This window comes from Pyxicephalus adspersus, chromosome 10 (genome assembly GCF_032062135.1).
Source record: "Pyxicephalus adspersus chromosome 10, UCB_Pads_2.0, whole genome shotgun sequence".
Classification (NCBI taxonomy): Eukaryota; Metazoa; Chordata; class Amphibia; order Anura; family Pyxicephalidae; genus Pyxicephalus; species Pyxicephalus adspersus.
In genome coordinates this window covers 59,764,968-59,784,493 of record NC_092867.1, presented here as the reverse complement: position 1 = coordinate 59,784,493, position 19,526 = coordinate 59,764,968, and the positions used below count along the sequence as shown (strand labels likewise).

The 19,526-nt window shown below is 40.2% G+C and overlaps 4 protein-coding genes across 5 annotated transcripts in view; 3 read left to right on the top strand and 1 right to left on the bottom strand.

The window, feature by feature from the left end:
• The window catches only part of LOC140339137 (uncharacterized), a gene marked incomplete in the record, with an annotated part of 145,177 nt that overhangs the window by 87,277 nt on the left and 38,374 nt on the right, over positions 1–19,526 (top strand). Inside the window, 5 exon segments of the mRNA XM_072423720.1 lie at positions 15,004–15,061; positions 15,169–15,310; positions 15,550–15,647; positions 15,762–15,890; positions 16,419–16,543. Coding sequence (XP_072279821.1) covers positions 15,004–15,061; positions 15,169–15,310; positions 15,550–15,647; positions 15,762–15,890; positions 16,419–16,543 — 552 coding nt within the window.
• LOC140338958 (uncharacterized) overlaps positions 945–19,526 on the top strand; it is a 26,951-nt gene continuing 8,369 nt past the window's right edge. Inside the window, exon 1 of one of the 2 annotated variants that reach the window (XM_072423344.1) lies at positions 945–1,023. In XM_072423344.1, the coding sequence (XP_072279445.1) occupies positions 990–1,023 (34 nt within the window). In that variant the 5' untranslated portion in view covers positions 945–989. Of the gene's footprint in view, positions 1,024–14,650; positions 14,815–19,526 lie in introns of those variants that run through there. The other variant, XM_072423343.1, reaches the window with a different exon arrangement.
• LOC140339081 (uncharacterized) lies at positions 1,096–3,485 on the top strand. Its single transcript, XM_072423630.1, has one exon. The coding sequence runs from the start codon at positions 1,438–1,440 to the stop codon at positions 2,695–2,697; it is 1,260 nt and encodes a 419-aa protein (XP_072279731.1). The 5' UTR covers positions 1,096–1,437; the 3' UTR covers positions 2,698–3,485.
• Positions 8,363–10,165, bottom strand: LOC140339034 (uncharacterized). The gene has a single exon (XM_072423544.1). The coding sequence runs from the start codon at positions 9,953–9,955 to the stop codon at positions 8,468–8,470; it is 1,488 nt and encodes a 495-aa protein (XP_072279645.1). The 5' UTR covers positions 9,956–10,165; the 3' UTR covers positions 8,363–8,467.

Sequence of the window (19,526 nt, the reverse complement as noted above, 5' to 3'; positions counted from 1 at the left end):
TGCATCTGAGTTGTTTTATTTAAAACAAAATTGTGGTAATGTACTGAACCAAAATTAGAAAAAAAAGTTGTCCCTGTCCAAATATTTATGGACCTATCTGTACATCCTTGTGTCCTCAAAGAGCTGAGCTCAGTTATTTCAAAGCCATTGTTTCTAATTGTTAGATACTTTTAATCACTGGCATGGTAGCAATGTATTGGCATAAAGCCAGCTGAAAGTCTGCAGTTCAACTGCATCTGAGTTGTTTCATTTAAAATAATTGTGGTAATATACAGAACCAAAATTAGAAAAAAGTTGTCTCTGTCCAAATATTTATCGACCAAACTGTACCTTCCACCAGTTTCCAGAAATGGTAACTGTGCCGCCCTGCCCAACCCTGCAAGCCTTTCCAATATCTGCATCCCCGTCACCTCTTTTTCTGGGGCCTTGGTCCTAATGTTTACTATGCAAGTTTACTAATTGTGAACCTATTTTTTAAATACCAAATCCCTGTTTTACAGTCAAGGATGTCTTTAATGGGACGGCTATATGGGGCAAGGTGGAACAGGATGTAAGCAAAGTGAAATAATGAAAAAAAGTACTAAAATACCTTTTCCCTTAAGTAAATGATTTCTGAAAGATGATTTGCAGTTATTATATGTATTAGACTATCAAACAATATGTTTGGGTTTTTAACTGCAATAAATGATATATAAAACTGCAATAAATGATATATAAAACAAATCTAATAAATGCACAAAGCGATAGCTGGCTAAGTATGAAAAAACAAAGTAAGCTGCAGATCCTAGAATGTCCACAAGGTGGTGATATGACTTTTTATCAGGGGACAAAAAAGTAGGAAGTGAGGTAAGGTACAGACAGGAAGTGATGTCATGTAGAAAAAAAACGTTCTGAGAAAGAGGTGAGCTGGGAGGAAGTGGAGAGGACTCATTGCTGGAACTGGAAGCAGAAGGATTAAAAGGATTTTATTTTATCTCTGCAAGGCCTTCATGATGGAGGACCACCAGACCCTCACATCACCGGGTAAGAGGATGAAAGGTCCACCTCTATCCCTCAATATAACATCACTGAGTGTCAAGCAACATATGTGACTTATGAAGACTTTTGTCTCCCACAGATGGATGCAACGTGCAGGATATCTCAGAGAGACATATATTTCCAGATTATCCAGAAGATTGTGACACTAAACAATGTTCTTCGAAAACCAGTGTATACTCATGGTCAATATCATTGGACACTCCTATTGCTGGAGAAACTTCTGACCATTCACGTACTTTGAGTTCAGATCTCCATTTTAGTTCCAACTTTGTGGAGAGTCATGAAGGGGATCACTCCGGAGAGAGTTCATTGTCTTTTACTAAAAACAAAGACATTCTTAATCGTGGACTTCAAAGATATCAGGGAAATCACATCAGCGAGCAACCTGATTGTGGGAGAATGACACCACATGAGGTTGGGGAAGTGACATCACAATATGAGGTTGGGGAAGTGACATCACAACACGAGAGGAGGGAAGTTACATTACAACATGAGATAGGGGAAGAGATTTTACAACATGTGATTGGGGAAGTTGCATCACAACCTAAGAGAATTCACTTGGGAGAGCATCCTTATTTATGCTCCGAGTGTGGGAAATGCTTTGTTACCAAAGCTGGACTTCAGAGACACCAGAGAACTCATACTGGTGAGCGTCCTTATCCATGTACAGAGTGCGGAAAATGTTTCTTTCGTCAAACTGATCTTGTTGCACACAGGAGAATACACACTGGTGAACGTCCTTATTCATGTTCAGAATGTGGAAAGTCTTTCACGGAGAAAGGAAAACTTTCTCTTCATCAGAAAAAACACACCGGAGAACGTCCCTATTCCTGTTCAGATTGTGGAAAAAGTTTTCTTGAGAAAAGAGGACTCGTTAAACACCAAAAGGTTCACACTGGTGAGCGTCCTTATCCTTGCTCGGAATGTGGGAAAAGTTTTCCTGTAAAATCATCACTCCTTAGACATCAGAGAATTCACACTGGTGAGCGCCCATATACGTGTCTTGAATGTGGGAAAGGTTTCACTGTGAAAACAAAACTAGTGATACATCAGAGTGTTCATACAGGAGTGTACCTATATTCATGTCCAGAGTGCGGGAAAGGTTTCAATGAAAAATGTTTACTTCTTAAACACCAGAAAATTCACAAAGCTGAGTATGCTTTCTCATGCACTGAATGTGGGAAAAGTTTCCTTCATAAAGAAAGCCTCATTGCACACCAGAGAAATCACACAGGTGAGTGTCCTTTTGCATGTTCTGTGTGCGGGGAAACTTTCAGTCAAAAAGCATCTCTTGTCAGACACCAGAGAGATCACAATGGTGAAAGTTCATTTTTATGTTCAGAGTGTGGTAAATGTTTCGCTTTCAAAGCTAGCCTTCGTTATCACCAGAAAATTCATACGGGTGAACGTCCCTATGTATGTTTAGAGTGCGGCAAAAGTTTTGTTTTCAAGACAAAACTTGTACAACATCAAAAAATTCACACGGGTGACCGCCCTTTTTTATGTTCAGAGTGTGGTAAACGTTTCACTTTTAAAGGCGACCTTGTAAAACACCATAGAGTTCACACTGGTGAGCATCCTTATTCATGTCCAGAATGTGGGAAAAGTTTCACTGAAAAAGGAACACTTGTTAAACACCAGAGAACGCAAAAGCATTAACACCAGACTGAAGGATACATTTCTATGAGAAAACCTCGCCAGACACCAGGAAACACAGCATCACTTCTAGGCAACGTCATCTTCCTATGGACAGAGAAAATATGATGGCGGCTAGTGCCCAACACTTGTTGACTTTGCCATAGGGGAATATGACAAGCATGGAGGAACTGTACGGGGGCGAAACAAGATTAAAAACCTGATGATACAGTCCAGTACACAAATAGGTCAAAACTATTGTGGAACTACTGAAGAATTCTTGAAGAACTTCAGTACTAAGGAGCTATGGAGGAACCCCTGAGGAACTTTCGATGAACTACAGGACTTAGGAACTATTAAGGAACTCACGAGAAGGCTTTTAAGAACCACAGTTCAAGGAACTATGTACATTGTCAGCTTGAGTGTAGCAAAAAGATTACTTCTCAGAAGCAGAAGGTTTGATTTTTGATCATCACATTACTGAATGGAATATGGCGGATTATGCCGTACTCATTGTACTGAAATAACTGCTGGTAAATCAATGGTTTAAAGAGCCAAAATAGGGGAGTTGGAAGCCTTAATAAATGAAAAGCATTATGACTTAGTTTGTATTGCTGGGTCCTGGCTTTGTACTTCACATGCCTGGGCTGTCAATATTCCTTGTTATACTCTCTTTCGTAAAGGCAGAGTCCAGAAATGAAAAGAGTCCAGCGGATCAATAAAATTACCAGCTCAGACTACGCATGTGCAGTTTGCTGGGTGTCACTCACAGGGGAAGAAACCTCCCCCATAGTAACGTCATAATGCCAGAACCCCACGGCTTTAGTTCCTCACATTTTTATGCAATCTTTTTGTTCAACCCACTGAATTAAAGCTGAAAGTCTGCAGTTTAACTGCATCTGAGTTGTTTCATTTAAAATCAATTGTGGTAATGTACAGAACCAAAATTAGATTTTGTACAGTTAGGTCCAAATATTTATGGACCTAACTGTACATCCACGTGTCCTCAAAGAGCTGAGCTCGGTTATTTTAAAGCCATTGTTTCTAATTTTTAGAGACACTTAATCACTGGCATTGTGTGCCAGTGTGGTTCCCATCTTCAAAAAGGGAGCTAAGTCATTACAAAGTACCTGCAGACCAATAAGTTTAACACCCAAATTTGGAAAGGTCCTAGAGAGTTTGATAAAGAACGACATAGAGGACTTTCTGCTAGAAAATAATATTATAAGTGATAGTAAGCGTGGCTTCAAGAAAGACAGAAGTTGTCAAACAAATTTACTCTCTTTTTATGAGGAAGTAAGTAAACAGGTTGACAGTGGAGTAGCAGTTGATATAGGGTACTTGGACTTTGCTAAAGCATTTGAGACTGTACCCCACAGACCGTTAATATGTAAGTTAGGGTTAATAGGCTTAGAAAAGCCAATATGTAAATGGATAGAGAACTGGCCTAAAGACCGCATGATTCATACTCTGAATTGTCTAAGGTTATTAGTGTACCCCAGGGTTGAGTGTTGGGACCTTTACTGGTTACCTTTATAAATGATATAGAGTTTGGGATTTCTGTGTTTGCAGATGACACCTAACTATGTAATGGAATTACATCCACACAGGATGTCTATAATCTACAAGCAGACCTGGATGTACTGTTTGATTGGACAGCCAAGTGACAAATGACATTTAATATAGATAAATGTAAAATTATGCACTTGGGGGTAACAACATGCATGCTTCATACTGTCTAGGGGGAATACATTTGGGGGAGTCAGAAAAGAGGATCTGGGGGTTCTGGTAGATCATAGACCTAATATGAGCATGCAATGCCAAGCTGCAATATCTAAAGCTAGTAAAGTACTTTCTTGTATTAAAAGAGGAATAGACTGCAGAGATGGAGACATAATCCTGCCCCTGTACAAAGCATTGGTCAGACCACATCTGGAATATGCAGTCCAGTTTTGGTCAGCAGTTCACAAAAAGGACATTGTGGGATTGGAGAGAGTGCAGAGAAGGACAACTAAACTAATAAAAGGAATGGAGGAGCTCTGCTATGAGGGGAGATTAGCTGAACTGAATCTATTCTCCCTTGAGAAGAGACGTATAAGGGGGGATATGATCACCCTGTATAAATATATAAATGGTCCATATAGAGAATTCTCTTCCCAATTATTCACTTTGAGAGGGCATTCTTTGGTTTTGGAGGAAAAAGAAGTTTAAGCTGCGGATAAGGAAGAAAAGTGGTTCCACTGAGTTTATAGATGGATCCTTGGATTTTGGGAATCATGGGAGGAAGTGTGAATTTGAATATCACTTCTTAGTCAGAATTTGGTGACTTCTATTACCCAATGCAGACCAGGCTTTCAGTCTGAAAGGTTCATAGGTTAATAAAAGATGGTCCACAGTGAGGGGGTCACCTGCACAAAGTGTTGCAAGGTAGAACCCTTGTATACAATGTACTTTTGCTGTTGGAGAACATCTGATATCTGGTCCTCCATCTGAGATCGGTTTGAAGTCTGATTACTATGTACACTTTGTACAAAACACATCAGGATGCTGTCATATTGTCTTGGATTTCCTGTTGTAATGTCAATAAATCATTAATGAACATAAACACATCTTTAATTGTATTTAATTGTATTTTTTTATTGTATTTTCAAATAAACACATCTTTAATTGTATTTTCTAATTTGCGAGTGGTATTGCCTGGATGAAACCATAGTCCATGGCATTTCCCCAGTGGCAGCAGGACTGTGAATGTTTAGAAAAACATTGTAATTGAGCATATCCCTATTTAATAAAGTTCCCCTGGCTTTTACATACCTAGACCAATAGAACATACTTTGTTTTAGTGAACATCTTTTTTAATAATGCCCCTAGCTGACAAAGTACTTACCTTCTGTCTTTTTTAATGCCCCTGCTGACAAAGTACTTACCTTTCACCCCATACTAATAGTGAACTTTTAAATACCAACTCTAGAACTACATTTGATCTTCAATCCAGAGTTTTCCTTCTAATTCACAAGATGTCCTCAGTAGTCTTTCTGGCCAAAAATACTCTGATTACATGTTGGTCACAGGATACTAAAGAATCTATAACCATAGATGTGATATTCACCAAGTGCTATCACAAAAGGTGCCTCAAATTCACAGTGGTGAGTATAGTCTACCAAGTATAGGTAAAATGGTGTATAAAATTCCAGCACCAACATGACTTGGAGAAGACGGTGGAGTGAAACCGTTGGTGGGTCTATTATCATCTCTTTAGTTAGTAACCACTGTCAAAAATTTCCATCTACAGTTGACAATCGAAAATCAGGCCATCGATAATCCATTTCCTTCAGTTTTCCGGAGCGCATTTTCAATACAGACTGTAATACAGTGTTTGGCCACTTATGTTTTGATGGCGCTGTTCTGCAGAAACAGCTGTTAGGTCTTGCTTGCTACGCTAAATACATGTTGAGACGTCCCTGCTGCCTGCTACCTGGAACTGTGCCAGATATCCGCGGTGCTGCGAGAGGAAGGCTGGCCTGTGTGTGGAGGTAAGTATGGAATGTTCGAAAATCCGGCACTCCTCAGGTCCGGAGGTTGCTGGATTTTTGAATGTCAACTGTACAAAAATGGTAAGTAGGGATTACAGGCCTTCAGTGATAGGTTCTCTGCTTTCCTGCCACTCCCATTAGGGGGGGCTCCTACTTTCTCTACTGGCTATCTATATAATTTTATAGAGAATCAAAAAAGAATGTGGACATCCTCCTATGGACAAGAACCGAGCCGGGAACCTTACGAAGGCAGATCTCAACACTGGAGTCTCCAAGATGAAGAAACCAGCAGCAAAATTTACAAACGTTACCAGATCAGATTCACCAATCAGCAGCTTTTTTAAATAAAATATACACCCGAGACCCTCTCATCCCCAACATGGAAATATGTTGGCTGCCAACTTTTTGATTGGTATTTTGACCATGACAGTTAAATATATATATATATTTGGACCTATATGTAGACCAAACCAGACAGCTTGACTCTACACTAGCAGACTTGCCAACCCAACTGAGGCTCCATCGGATAAGAGATAACACCATAACCATCATTCGAGTGTGAACTCAAGTTTGAATTCAGCATTCCACCTCAATTCCATGTTTCATTTCATATTCAGCTCTCCTATGTAGAACCCTTCAAGGGACACACCACTCTTTCCTATCGAGAAACAGTTTACTGCTGTTGACCACCTACTATTTCCTAATACTGTACAGAACAAATTACCCAACATATAATCAAAGTGTATGCACATTCTTCGCATTTGACAGGATATCAGTTTGCCATGGAACCTATACAGTAGGTAAAAACCTCTGGAACAAGCTGTGGACTACAAATAGTTACTAGTACAGACTTTCCACCCAACCATGTTTATTTTGAACCACCCCACCTACAGCCTGGGGTTGAATCCTAAATTAAACTGGACAGGTGGTGTTAGTTCCTGTGATGGGGGTAGGGGGATTTTGTTCTTGCTCCCTGTACACTTTCACTCCCTACTGACAAATCAAAGAAATTTATTTAGATGAAGTTTACAGCATTTCAGATTAACCCTGCACAACTGTGAAACATAGTGGTGAAAATATGATTTGTGTTACTTTGCTGCTTAAAGGTCTGGACAGCTTGACATCAAAGGTAACCTAATGAAAAGGTAAGTCCATCTATCCAAAGGTTAGAGTTTATTCAAAAACTGACCTTCAAATACAATGATCTGAATAACATCAACAAGCCAAAATGTAGCCCTCAAACATCACGGGAATTTTGCATGGGGGTGGTAACAAATTTTACCAAGATGATGTCACGGACTGATAATGATGATTATCCTAAAGAGGGCAATAATAGCGTCTGAATGTATTTATCCATCCCACTCTCCATCATCCAATCTGGAGAGATTTGTGTTAAATATGAAACATTAAAGTGGGGCATTTTTTGTGATTTTTAATACAAGTAAATCACCTTTGTTTGTAGACTCATGGATGTTGGAATAAAGATCTAAAGTTGGCCTGTTGAAAAACTTACTTTTCACTTGACTATATTTTACCTCGGGGGTACTCATCCATTACATTTTAAAATCAGCAGTTTTGGCCAGGGTTTTTTCATCACCCTACTAGATGGCCCTGATTTAATAAAGCTCTCCAAGGCTGGAGACAATACACTTTCTTCACTGAAGCTGGCTGACCAAGAAAACCTGGAATGGATTTCCTAAAATAATTTGTGATTCCTTAATAATTGCTTTGTAGTTCCTCTCCAGTTCTTCACTTGTCCCTCAGTAGGTATTCAGTATGGGTTTGTTGGGTCACAGAACGTGTTAGGAACCTATAATGCTAGAATGATGGCCACCATGTTTTCTATCAGCTTTATAGTTCCCCAGTAGTTACATGGTAATTCATCATTATTAGTTTGCTTGGTCATAGAAAGTTGGTATGCACCTACTCATGCTACATCGTATGTTTTATAGTTCCCCGGTAGTTCCTCAATAGTTGTTCTATGAGTCCATAATAGTTGCTTTGTAGTTCTTCTCCAGTTCTTCAGTTGTCCCTCAGTAGTTATTCAGTATGGGTTTGTTGGGTCATAGGTGTTATGAACCTATAATGCTAGAATGATGGCCACCATGTTTTCTCTCCGCTTTATAGTTCCCCGGTAGTTCCTCAATAGTTGTGCTCATTTGTCTACTAACCAGGATCCAGGAATGTTCACTTAGTATACCTATGAGTGGGGGTCACATCATTTCCCTGATCTAGTGAGTCCTTCCAGTGTCAGTCTGGTGTTAGCGTGTGTGGATTCTCTGATGTCTTAAAAGTTTTTTCCTGTAAATAAAACCTTTCCCGCACTCAGAACAAGAATAAGGACGCTCTCCTGTGTGAATTCTCTGGTGTTTAAGAAGGTTTCCATTGTCGCCAAAACATTTCCCACACTCAGCGCATGAAAATGGACGATCACCCGTGTGAATTCGTTGGTGTCTAAGAAGGCTTACTTTGTGACTGAAGGATTTCCCACAGTCTGAACATGCAAAAGGCCGCTCACCTGTGTGAGTTCTCTGATGTGAAACCAGATTTCCTTTCTGAATGAAACCTTTCCCACATTGTGCACAGGAATAAGGACGATCACTTGTGTGAATCCTCTGATGTTTATATAGGTTTTCTCTCTGAATGAAACATTTCCCACATTCTAAACACGAAAAAGGACGCTCAGATGTGTGACTCCTTTCATGTTTGCGCAGTGTCCTTTTTTCTGTGAAGCTTTTCCCACACTCTGGGCAGGAATATGGACGGACACCTGTGTGAATCTTTTGATGCATAAGGAGGTTTGTTTTTTCAGTAAAAGCTTTCCCGCACTCCAAACAGGGATAAGGACGCTCCCCTGTGTGACTTCTTTGATGTATGAGAAGTATTCTTCTCTCAGAAAAACTCCTTCCACATTCTGCACAGGAAAAAGGACGTTCACCTGTGTGAATCCTCTGGTGTATAACAAGCGTTCTCTTCTCAGTAAAACTTTTCCCACATTCTGAGCATGAATAAGGGCGCTCTCCTGTGTGAATTCTCTGGTGTTTTAAAAGGTTTTCCTTCTGAATGAAACTTTTTCCACACTCAGGACATGAATATGGACGTTCACCCGTGTGACTTTTGTGGTGTCTATCAAGTGTTCTTTTCTCTATGAAACTTTTCCCACACTCTGAGCATACATAGGGACGTTCACCAGTGTGAATTCTCTGGTGTATAACAAGTTTTTCTTTTCTAACAAAAGTTTTCTCACACTCTGAACATGAGAAAAGACCCTCACCTGTGTGTATTCTCTGGTGTGAAAGAAGGTTCTTCTTTGCAGTAAAAGATTTATGACACACTGAACAAGAATATGGACGCTCTCCTGTGTGACAGCTCTGGTGTTTAAGAAGGCTGCCTTTCTGCATGAAACTTTTTCCACACTCCGAACATGAATAGGGACGTTCACCCGTGTGACTTCTTTGATGTAATAGAAGGTTTCCTTTCTCTCCAAAACTTGTTCCACACTCTGAACATGAGAAAGGTCGCTCAGTTTTGTGAATTCTCAGGTGTCTAAGGAGGTTTTTGTTTTTTGTGAAAGCCTTCCAGCACACTGAGCATGGAAATGAAAGTTCCCCTGTGTGATCTCCGTCATGGTTTATAGAAGATTCCTTGGGCTGAGATGGACCTGTTGGTCTCTCTGCAGTGTGAGATCTTAGATGGAGATCTGGAGTAACTGCATGTGATTGGTTGGAACATTCCACAGTGGAATCCATTGATGTCTACAAGTTGTGAGGTCTGTGATCTGTATTAGGAATAGGATTTACTCCTGGAGAAGATTGTGTGCTGGTAATACTTTCTGAAGCTATAATAAGATGTCCCCCAGAGATATTCCAGACATAATGTCCATCTGTGGAGAAAATGAATACATCAATGTTATCAGTATTCTTCATGTCTTGTATTCAGGAGTCACAGATGTTGTCTGACACCCAACACTCCTTGACATGGAATTGGGAGCAACCAGAACACCAAAATATGAATACAAACCAGATACAGGAGACCCGTTATATTGAGGAATGGAGATGGACCTTTCATATGGTGTACAGTATCTCCTCCACATTTGAAGGGGACATGACGTTATATTGAGGAATGGAGATGGACCTTTCATATGGTGTACAGTACCTCCTCCTCATTTGTTGGGGACATGACATTAAATTCAGGAAAAGAGATGGACCTTTCATATGGTGTACAGTATCTCCTCCTCATTTGTTGGGGACATGACGTTATATTGAGGAATGAAGATGGACCTTTCATATATTGTACATCAGAGGTCGTCAAACTCCGGCCTTTAGGCCAAATACGGCCTAGCCAGGAGTTTGTTCCGACCTAATACCCCCTGGCCGATCCGGCCTAATGCCGGCAACTAGCAGCTTTTGACCCTCTGCTCCGCAATGCAACGGAGGAGAAGGAATGTTCCCTATATACCCCGGCGACAGAACAGTTAATGCCGGCCGGGGTAAATAGGGAACATTCCCTCTCTTCTATATGCATTGTAGAGGAGAGGGATTTCCCTTCAGGGGGCAGAGCCATTGGGGCGGGACTCGAGAGAGAGTCCGGTCTATTGTGCTCCTGCCCACCCCTGATATGGCCTAGTGGCCAAAAATGTTTGATGACCCCTGGTGTACAGGATCTCCTCCTCATTTGTTGGGGACATGACGTTATATTGAGGAATGGAGATGGACCTTTCATATGGTGTACAGTATCTCAATAAAGTCTCCTCTTACCCGGTGATGTGAGGGTCTGGTGGTCCTCCATCATGCCGTCCTTGTAGAGATCCTTGTGTTCTTCTAAATACTCCATGGAGAAATTGCCTGTGACATCCTGTCACCTTATAGGAACCTGACACACACATAGATAGAATCACAATCTAGATACATGCCTGACCCATCCCAAACCAAAAATACCTATCTAAGCACATTTTTAACCAAAGGTTTTAGATTTATGGGAGAAGGGTTAGAAGGTTGGGGACATTACCCTTCACAGCTCCTCCAATGTCTAAAAGCTCATTCATTTTGAATGAGATGGCGTTAGCCGCTGATTGGTGAATGACAGGCTGTCAACACCAAGGAACCATCCGTGTGCATCATTGCTTGGGAGATACAGCTTGGGGGAAGGTCAAGAAGAAATATTCATCATGGCCTCCATTTAGAAGCTCCATGATTGGTTTTAATGGCATACAATAAACTTGTTTAGAGAACATAAGTCCTTGCTATCATAAACATGGGGGAGGGGAATGGTGGTTACACCCAAAGAAAATATTTGCTCCATCTATACGATCCAATATGCGACAGCAATGAAAACACAAAAAAATCTGTAATATTGTACGAAAGAGTGTAAAAATGTGACCCAAAGGCCATAATCATCCTCCAACTTCTTGTCTGCAACTTTAATGATAAATTACAAGTTAATTTTGTAAAGAGAAAATTAAAACATACAGAAGACAATGATAAATATGATAGGGATTGGGGTGTAAGGGGTTACTGGGTGTAAATTTAAAATGATATTTTATTACCAGTTCTAACAATCTCTCTTCTCTTGGTAACACTAGAAAACCTCTTAACCGGAAGATCCTTCTAGGACCCGACACCACTTCCTGTCTGTGCCTGACATCACTTTCTGTCTGTGCCTGACATCACTTCCTGTCTGTGCCCGACATCACTTCCTGCCTGTTCCTTCCACTCGCAATAAGCGAGAGCTCCACCTTGTGGAGAATGTAACAACTACAGCCAATATTGTTATTTAATTCCTGTGATTGATGATTTGTGTTGCTTGTCTGGTTTCCTGGGTTTGTTCAGAGCAGTCTGAGGTCCTAAAGAGGAACTATACTCAAAAACGAAAGAAACAAAACAAAAACACACTTACCTTCAATCCCGCAGGCAGGCCGATCACTCTGGGGGTGTCTGGCATCTAGTCGTGCCGAAGCCGGCGCTTTATCCTACGTCACCTGATCTTGCGCCTGGGTCTGCGCATCCGTGAGATCGGCAAATTTTTCTTCGGGCTCCTTCTGCGCATGCCTGAGATGCTCGAGCATGCATAGATGGAGCGCCTAACGTAGGTATCCCATGAGGCTTTGCGCTCCCATTCATCCTGGACTCCCTAGGAAGCCGAGAATTAGGGGGCAGTGCTGCGCTTTTTTTACCCTACATAAAGGGGTTCTCTACTCCTATGTAAAGTGATAATTCTGAGTATAGGTACGCTTTAAGATCTTAAAAATTGGTCTTAAGCATTTTATTTTTTAAATTTAAGTTTTTAACTTCCTAGACAGCTCAGGAAAATGACGGTGTGGACATGGAGGGTGCAAAAATTTAGAAAATAGTGAGAAAAGAGGAACTGTAAGAAGATCTCCCAGCATGTTTTTTCTTGCATCTTAACCAGTGAAAAGTTTTCTTGTGTTTACCAAGGTTTCCAGTGTCACTGAACCTTTTCCTGCACTCCTAACACTGGAAATGACATAAAGTTTGGAGTCCACTTTAGATAACTTGATAGTTAATAAACTTTCTAAGCCATACTCCCACTGATCCCACTGAAACTGTGGGCCAAGTCTGATCTTCAATATGATGACCTTAACAGTAGGGATGAGCGAACACCTGGAAGTTCGGGTTCGGCCGAACTTCGGCTCAAAGTTTGGGTTCGGAACTTTGGGGCACTAAAATGCGTGTAAAATAGTCATAGTAACAGCTAGAGGGGTGAAACAGGAAGCAAAATGAGGGTAAGAGCAGGACAATTGCCCTGCAAACAAATGTGAATAGGGAACCCGACCCGAAAATCACAGGATTCGACTGTAAAAATTTGGGCAAAAAAATTGTAAAAACTGTTTATGAAAAAAAATAAATAATTTTATAGTAATTTATTGATTTTTTTGTTTTTTTTTTAAGTAACGGGAATCCTCCTGTCCTCTTGGGATTTCAGGGCACTATAAGTGATGAATGGGGACTTGTCCCTGTTCATCACCTGTAGTGCCCTGTATTCTTAGATAGAGTAACTCTATAGAATACAGGGCACTACAGGTGATGAATGAGGGCAAGTCCCTGCAGCCTTTCAACAAGCTTTATTAAATGCCCGAACACCGAACTTGAACCCGAACTTTTCCGGCAAAGTTCGGGTTCAGGTCCAGGTACCCCAAATCGTAAAATTCGGTACGGACCCAGACACTACTGAACAAATAAAGCTCACTGATGAATGGGGCCAGGTGGAACAAGGAGTAAGTAAAGTGAGAGAGGTAATTCTTACGGAAAAAAAAAAATAACTTGTCCTTTAAATATATACTTGCTGTATTTCTCAAAGGTAATTCTCATGGTTTTTTTCAAAATACACTATCAAATTATATTTATTATCTGTTATTGTTTGGTTTTTTACTGTAATAAATTATAGATAAAAATAAGCATCATGTGGGATAGAAATTGAGCTGAAGTATGATATATTTATGGCAATTCATGGCAAATTTCCAATTTAATTGGGCCATTGTTTTTTACTGGCAGCTATGAATTTTATTATAACACAGTTTTTTTTATAGCGCCATCATATTACGCAGAGCTGTACAAAGTCCATAGTTGTGTCACTAACTGTCCCTCAAAGGAGCTCACAATCTAATGTTATAGTCATAATCTATAGTCATAATCTAATCTATAATCTAATCTATAGTCATATGTCGTTAATGTAGTCTAAGGTCAGTTTTTGGGGTAAAAGCCAATTAACCTCACTACATGTTTTTGGGATGTGGGAGGAAACCAGAGTACCCGGAGGAAACCCACGCAGACAAGGGGAGAACCTGCAAACTCCATGCAGATAGTGTCCTGGCTGAGATTTGAACCTAAGACCTTTGATTTTGGAAAGAAACTAAGTGCAGGGCATGTTTCTAGGGGTTGGGTAAACCATGTATATAAAGGGCTTGAAATTATTCTAAAAACTAAGTTTCGTTTTTTTGTTGTTTTGTCTACTCTCCTACTTTAAAGAAAGTACCCACAGATTATATATCTTGTCCTTCTGAAGAAGCCTATGGGTAAAATGCGTCAAGGACAAAAGATTGAAATGTGAATTAATATTAATGCAAATATTGTAACTAGTAATATGAGTATATTAGAGTTCCAAATATGTTTGTATTTAAGTAAGGTACTACAATAAATGATACAAGTTGTTTTTAACTTTTTTTGTATTCAATATGAGTAAAGCACCTAAGAGTAAAGGACCCTAAAATGACTGATTGAGTTATATATAAAACTATATGATATATAACAATATAAAAGTGAATGCATTGTGCGACAGCAGGCAAAGTATGAAAAAACAAAGTAAGTTGCAGATCCTAAAGTCTCCCCAAGGTGGTGATATCACTTTTTGTCAGGGGACCAAAAAGATAGGAAGTGATGTAATGTACAAACAGGAAGTGATGTCACTTATAAATAGGATATTTTAGATGGGAGGTGAGCTGGGAGGAAGTCAAGAGGAGACATTGATGGAACTGGCAGCAGAGGAGGTAATAGGATAGTATTTTACATTGATTAAAGTAATTAGGAAAACATCCGGTGAGTTATTAACATCCATCAGGTATCTTCACAGGACATCAACCATTGTGCAAGAGGTGAGCGGTGCCGGGAATTCTGGGAGATTATTATGGAATGTGTCTGGATGATGACTTTACGGTTGTGTGTGTCAGGTTCCTATAAGGTGTCGGAACCCACCAGAGAGATGTCCCCGTCCTCTGTATTCCCGGGATTCCACACAGGAAGATAATGGCATCTCTCAATAACCCACCAGAGAGATGTCCCCGTCCTCTGTATTCCCGGGATTCCACACAGGAAGATAATGGCATCTCTCAATGTGATCAGGTATGGACCTGTTCAATACAAGATTCTACTCTTCTCCTACTCCTTATACTACTACTTTTCATATTCACATTCTAAAGCTGTTACTTATTATCTTTCTGTTGGTTCAGCATGAAGAACAGATGTATGTGAAAGTTGAGATTAAAGAAGAGGAAGAAGAAATGTCTGTGATTGAGTATCGGCAGCCTATAGAGGAAGTTGGAATGATGGTGGCAATTAAGCAGGAGGAGCCTTCTATAGATATCACTACTGGTATATAATACATGATAAATACAAATTTGGTAAAATTTATGTATTGGTAACTGAGAATATGTAGCTTTTCTTATCATCAGATAATATGACCTCTACAGGGATGCTAAAAGTCAGCTATCTCTCAGATCACAAAAGAGAGACTTTACTGTAAAGGAGAGAGCAGTACGGAGGATAGATCCCCCATCATCTGATAAACACATAGAGACAATGCATTCAGTCAGTGTGTGTGTTTCCTACAGATGGATCCAGTAATGAGAACCCACCAGAGAGATGTCCCCGTCCTCTGTATTCCCGGGATTCCACACAGGAAGATCAGGAGATCCCTCACCATCATCAGGTAGGTGTGACTGAGCATGTCGATCAAAAAATGTGTGTAAGAGATAACATGGCATTGTTCTATGTAATGTTCGGCTTCTTTTTAATAATATGTTATTATATCTGTGGATTTTAGGGTGAAGAATTTAAAGAACTCAAAGCTGAGGATGAAGAAGAAAAACTAATGAGGGGAGATGGACAGTCTATGGAAGAGTGTAATCCTCTTTATTCCCTAGAAGGTGACAACTATACACACCAAGAACAGGTAAGATGAAACTGAGTATCAGACTGGGGTGCAGATGTAGTTGGAAGTGCATTTTAGGTATTTGTTTCTCCAGAAAAAAAGTGTTAGTCCCAAGTGACTAGGGTGCAAATTCTTAGGACGCCAACAAAACGTCACCAGAGCACCCAAATTGAGTAGGAACACAAAGTTACAGCTAGAAGATGGCAGCTACAAGACACAGAAGCAGGAAAGGTACAAAGAGGACAGGTAAAATTAAATCCAAGGATAGGCTAAGGATCAGCAAAGCACCGGAGCACTAATGTCAAAAAATTAGAGCAGAATAAAGGGGGATATCAATTCCCCAGTGATGCATTGTTTAAAATCGGAGCTAAGCATTGCTGCTCCTTAAATGGTGGTGCCACTTGAGCACTCCAGATAATCCAAGGGGACTTTGCCAGGAAAGTATTAGAGAGACACTAGCTAAAAGAACAGAACTCTGAGGTTGGACTATATATTGTAAACTTATATTGCCAGTTATTTTACCATACACTAAATTGTATCATCTCCCAGGATGAAGAACTAAAATACATCAAAGTTGAGGTTAAGGAGGAAGAAGAAGAATCATTGGTGAGTGGAGCTCAGCAGTCTATGGAAGAGGGGGAGATGATTACGAAAACTAAACAGGAGGAATCTTCCCTACATATCAATACAAGTAAGTGATAAACATTTAATAGTTGAAAAACAAAGAGATACAGTACTCCATGTGAAAGGTTTATCTCCATTTTTAATAGTTGAAAAACAAAGAGATACAGTACTCCATGTGAAAGGTTTATCTCCATTCCTCAAACAAATGGGAAGGAGAACTTCTGTAGATCTCCATTTCATCTTTATCTTGTTGGTTTCATGTTATGGAATTGCAGTTGTCCCCAGTCCCATTTCAGAGATCTGTGAAATGATTGATTGTTTTACCAAGTTTCATGACATTTTCTGACACTTTCAATACTTATTGACCGTTTCTCTGTAACAGATGGACTGTATGTCAGAAATATTTTGGAAATAGATTTTTTATCACCTGAAGTTTGTAAGTCAGGAGACAATGACACCACACAATCTTCTCCAGGAGTAAATCCCATCACACATCATAGACCTTACCATTTGGAGACATCAATGGATCCCTCCAATCTTGGGCAATCTTCTCACCAATCACATACTGTTACTCCAAGTACTCCTCTAATATCTCACAGTGTAGAAAAATTATCAGATCCAGCTAAAACCAAGGAATCTTCTAAAAACTATAAAAGAGTTCACAAAGGAGAAACGTCATTGTCATGCTCAGAGTGCGGAAAAACATTCTCTGAAAGGAGAAACCTTGTTAGACACCAGAGGCTTCACAGTGGCGAGCTTCCCTATTCATGTTCACAGTGTGGAAAATGTTTTGCTGTGCAGAGATCACTTCAAAGACATCAAAGAACTCACACAAGCGAGCGTCCTCATTCATGTCCCGAGTGTGAAAAATGTTTCATTCAGAAAGAAGACCTTATAAAACACCAGAGAATTCACACTGGTGAACGTCCATTTTCGTGTTTAGAGTGCGGGAAATGTTTCACTGAGAAAGGGACACTTGTTATACACCAGAGAATTCACACAGGTGAACGTCCCTATTCATGTACTGAGTGTGGTAAAAGTTTTGCGGAGAAAACAGTGCTGCGTAGACACCTGAGAAGCCACACAGGCGAGCGTCCTTATTCGTGTTCAGAATGTGGGAAAAGTTATTTCCGAAAAGAAAAACTTGTTATACACCAGCGAATTCACACGTGTGAGCGTCCTTATTCATGTGTAGAGTGCGGGAAAGGTTTTGCTGAGAAACGAGGACTTAATAGACACCAGAAAACACACATAGTGGTGAACAAATCTTCTCGGGTTCGCTTTGTCCAGATTGCCCCAAAGCCTGTCTGAAGTCAGCACAGCCTAAACACAGTGCCAAGTTCTTTACATGAGATGCCCGGGGGATGCCCAAGGGATTGATGTGGAGTTTTTGGTATAAATGACTTTACTGTAGCCAGGATGATTTTGCTAATTGATGTAATTTAGGATTGCCACACTAATATACAATAAAATGGTCATTAGGCTTTGGGAATGCATCTTGTACCCCCTCCTACTGTTCATACCAGACCACATACGTCCCCTCAATATTCCAGGGTCAGAGCCTCTTCCTCACATTCTGATTCCACAAGATGGTGGTGGGGCTAACCAGGGAGTCTGAAAGCTCCAGATATGTGGCCCCCTTTTAGGGTGGGGTAACCAGTACTTTAGCACCCTGGAATAGGTCGTGCTTGGAATAGCTCTTTATAATGTTCAGGTAAGGCAAGGTTGCCTTACTATGGACGAAGATTGGAAATCATTGGAGTCATACTATGACCAGTAGAGAGAGTCATTAATAGTTTCAATCAATTGAGCCATACTGCTATACCATTAGAGGAAGACAATACAAATAACGGACATACTGTTACCCGTTCAAACAAATACCTAACCTGTAATACAATAAATGGTATTTTATACTCCTGTGTGATACACTGATTGATTTAATATTGATAACAATTAGGAGAAGTAAAAGAAGTCAGAGGTGTCCTAGTCCTGACAATAAAGGTTAATACAAAGGAACAAGCACACAATTTAACATGAATGATACACAAATGTTGGTTCATGCAGTCAGTGTGTATAGGGACTGTTGGTGGAAGTATCCCGCACTACATTTAGCTCTCTATAGGGTGGCTACAAATGGGCAATTCTGAATGGAGCATGAATTGTAGCCACAGATAAGATTAGGATAAAGCTCTCTGCAAAGGATAGAAGGGAATTCTAGGGATTGACGGAACTCCTAAATGGAAGAAGGAATGTATCCTTGTTTTTGAATTAAATGATAGATTAGGAAGTGGTTGTTTTGATTATTTAGAAACATCTCACGAGAAAGATGGACATGTGGGACTCCTGAAAAGTAACATCTTAATGGTCTATCTTAATGGGGACTCCACTGGTGGGATCAGCCCTATAGGGCTTTTTGTAGGCTTGGTCCCGGGTTATTTGCCATATCTCTATCGATAGGGACCATTCCCATTTATGCATTTAGTAGTGAGATATTACAGTGCCAGAGTCAGACCCTGCTAATATTCTATATATGTCTGAAATCAGACCTCTTCTACCTGGCCCACCTAGGCATGATGCTTCAAAGGACGTAAGAGGATTCAAAACTTGCCCTCTAGTTAATGAATTGGCAGAATTTCGTATTGTAAATAACTATAATACGCTTTAACGGGTAATTCTAGGTTGTCCCGTATATAAGCTGTCAGCCATTAGGGGGTGTGTAGAAATGACGTCAAAGGAGATCTATCAGTTGCCAAAAGATATTTATTGCCAAATTTATTTTGTGAATTGAGTACAAGCTAACAGAGTACTATACGATACTCTACAACATAGGGGAGCCCCAGAATTGCCCGTCCAGCGGTTATGTGGGAGCAGTGTGGTCCAGGAGGCTAATTGACAGAGGTGAGCTGCTTAATAATATGGAGAAAATCTGGGACACCTAAACCCCCCACAGAGTTAGACATTTGATGAATCTAATTGACCCAAATAAAATTAATATATATAATATTAAAGACGGATAGGAATTGGCAAAGTCTC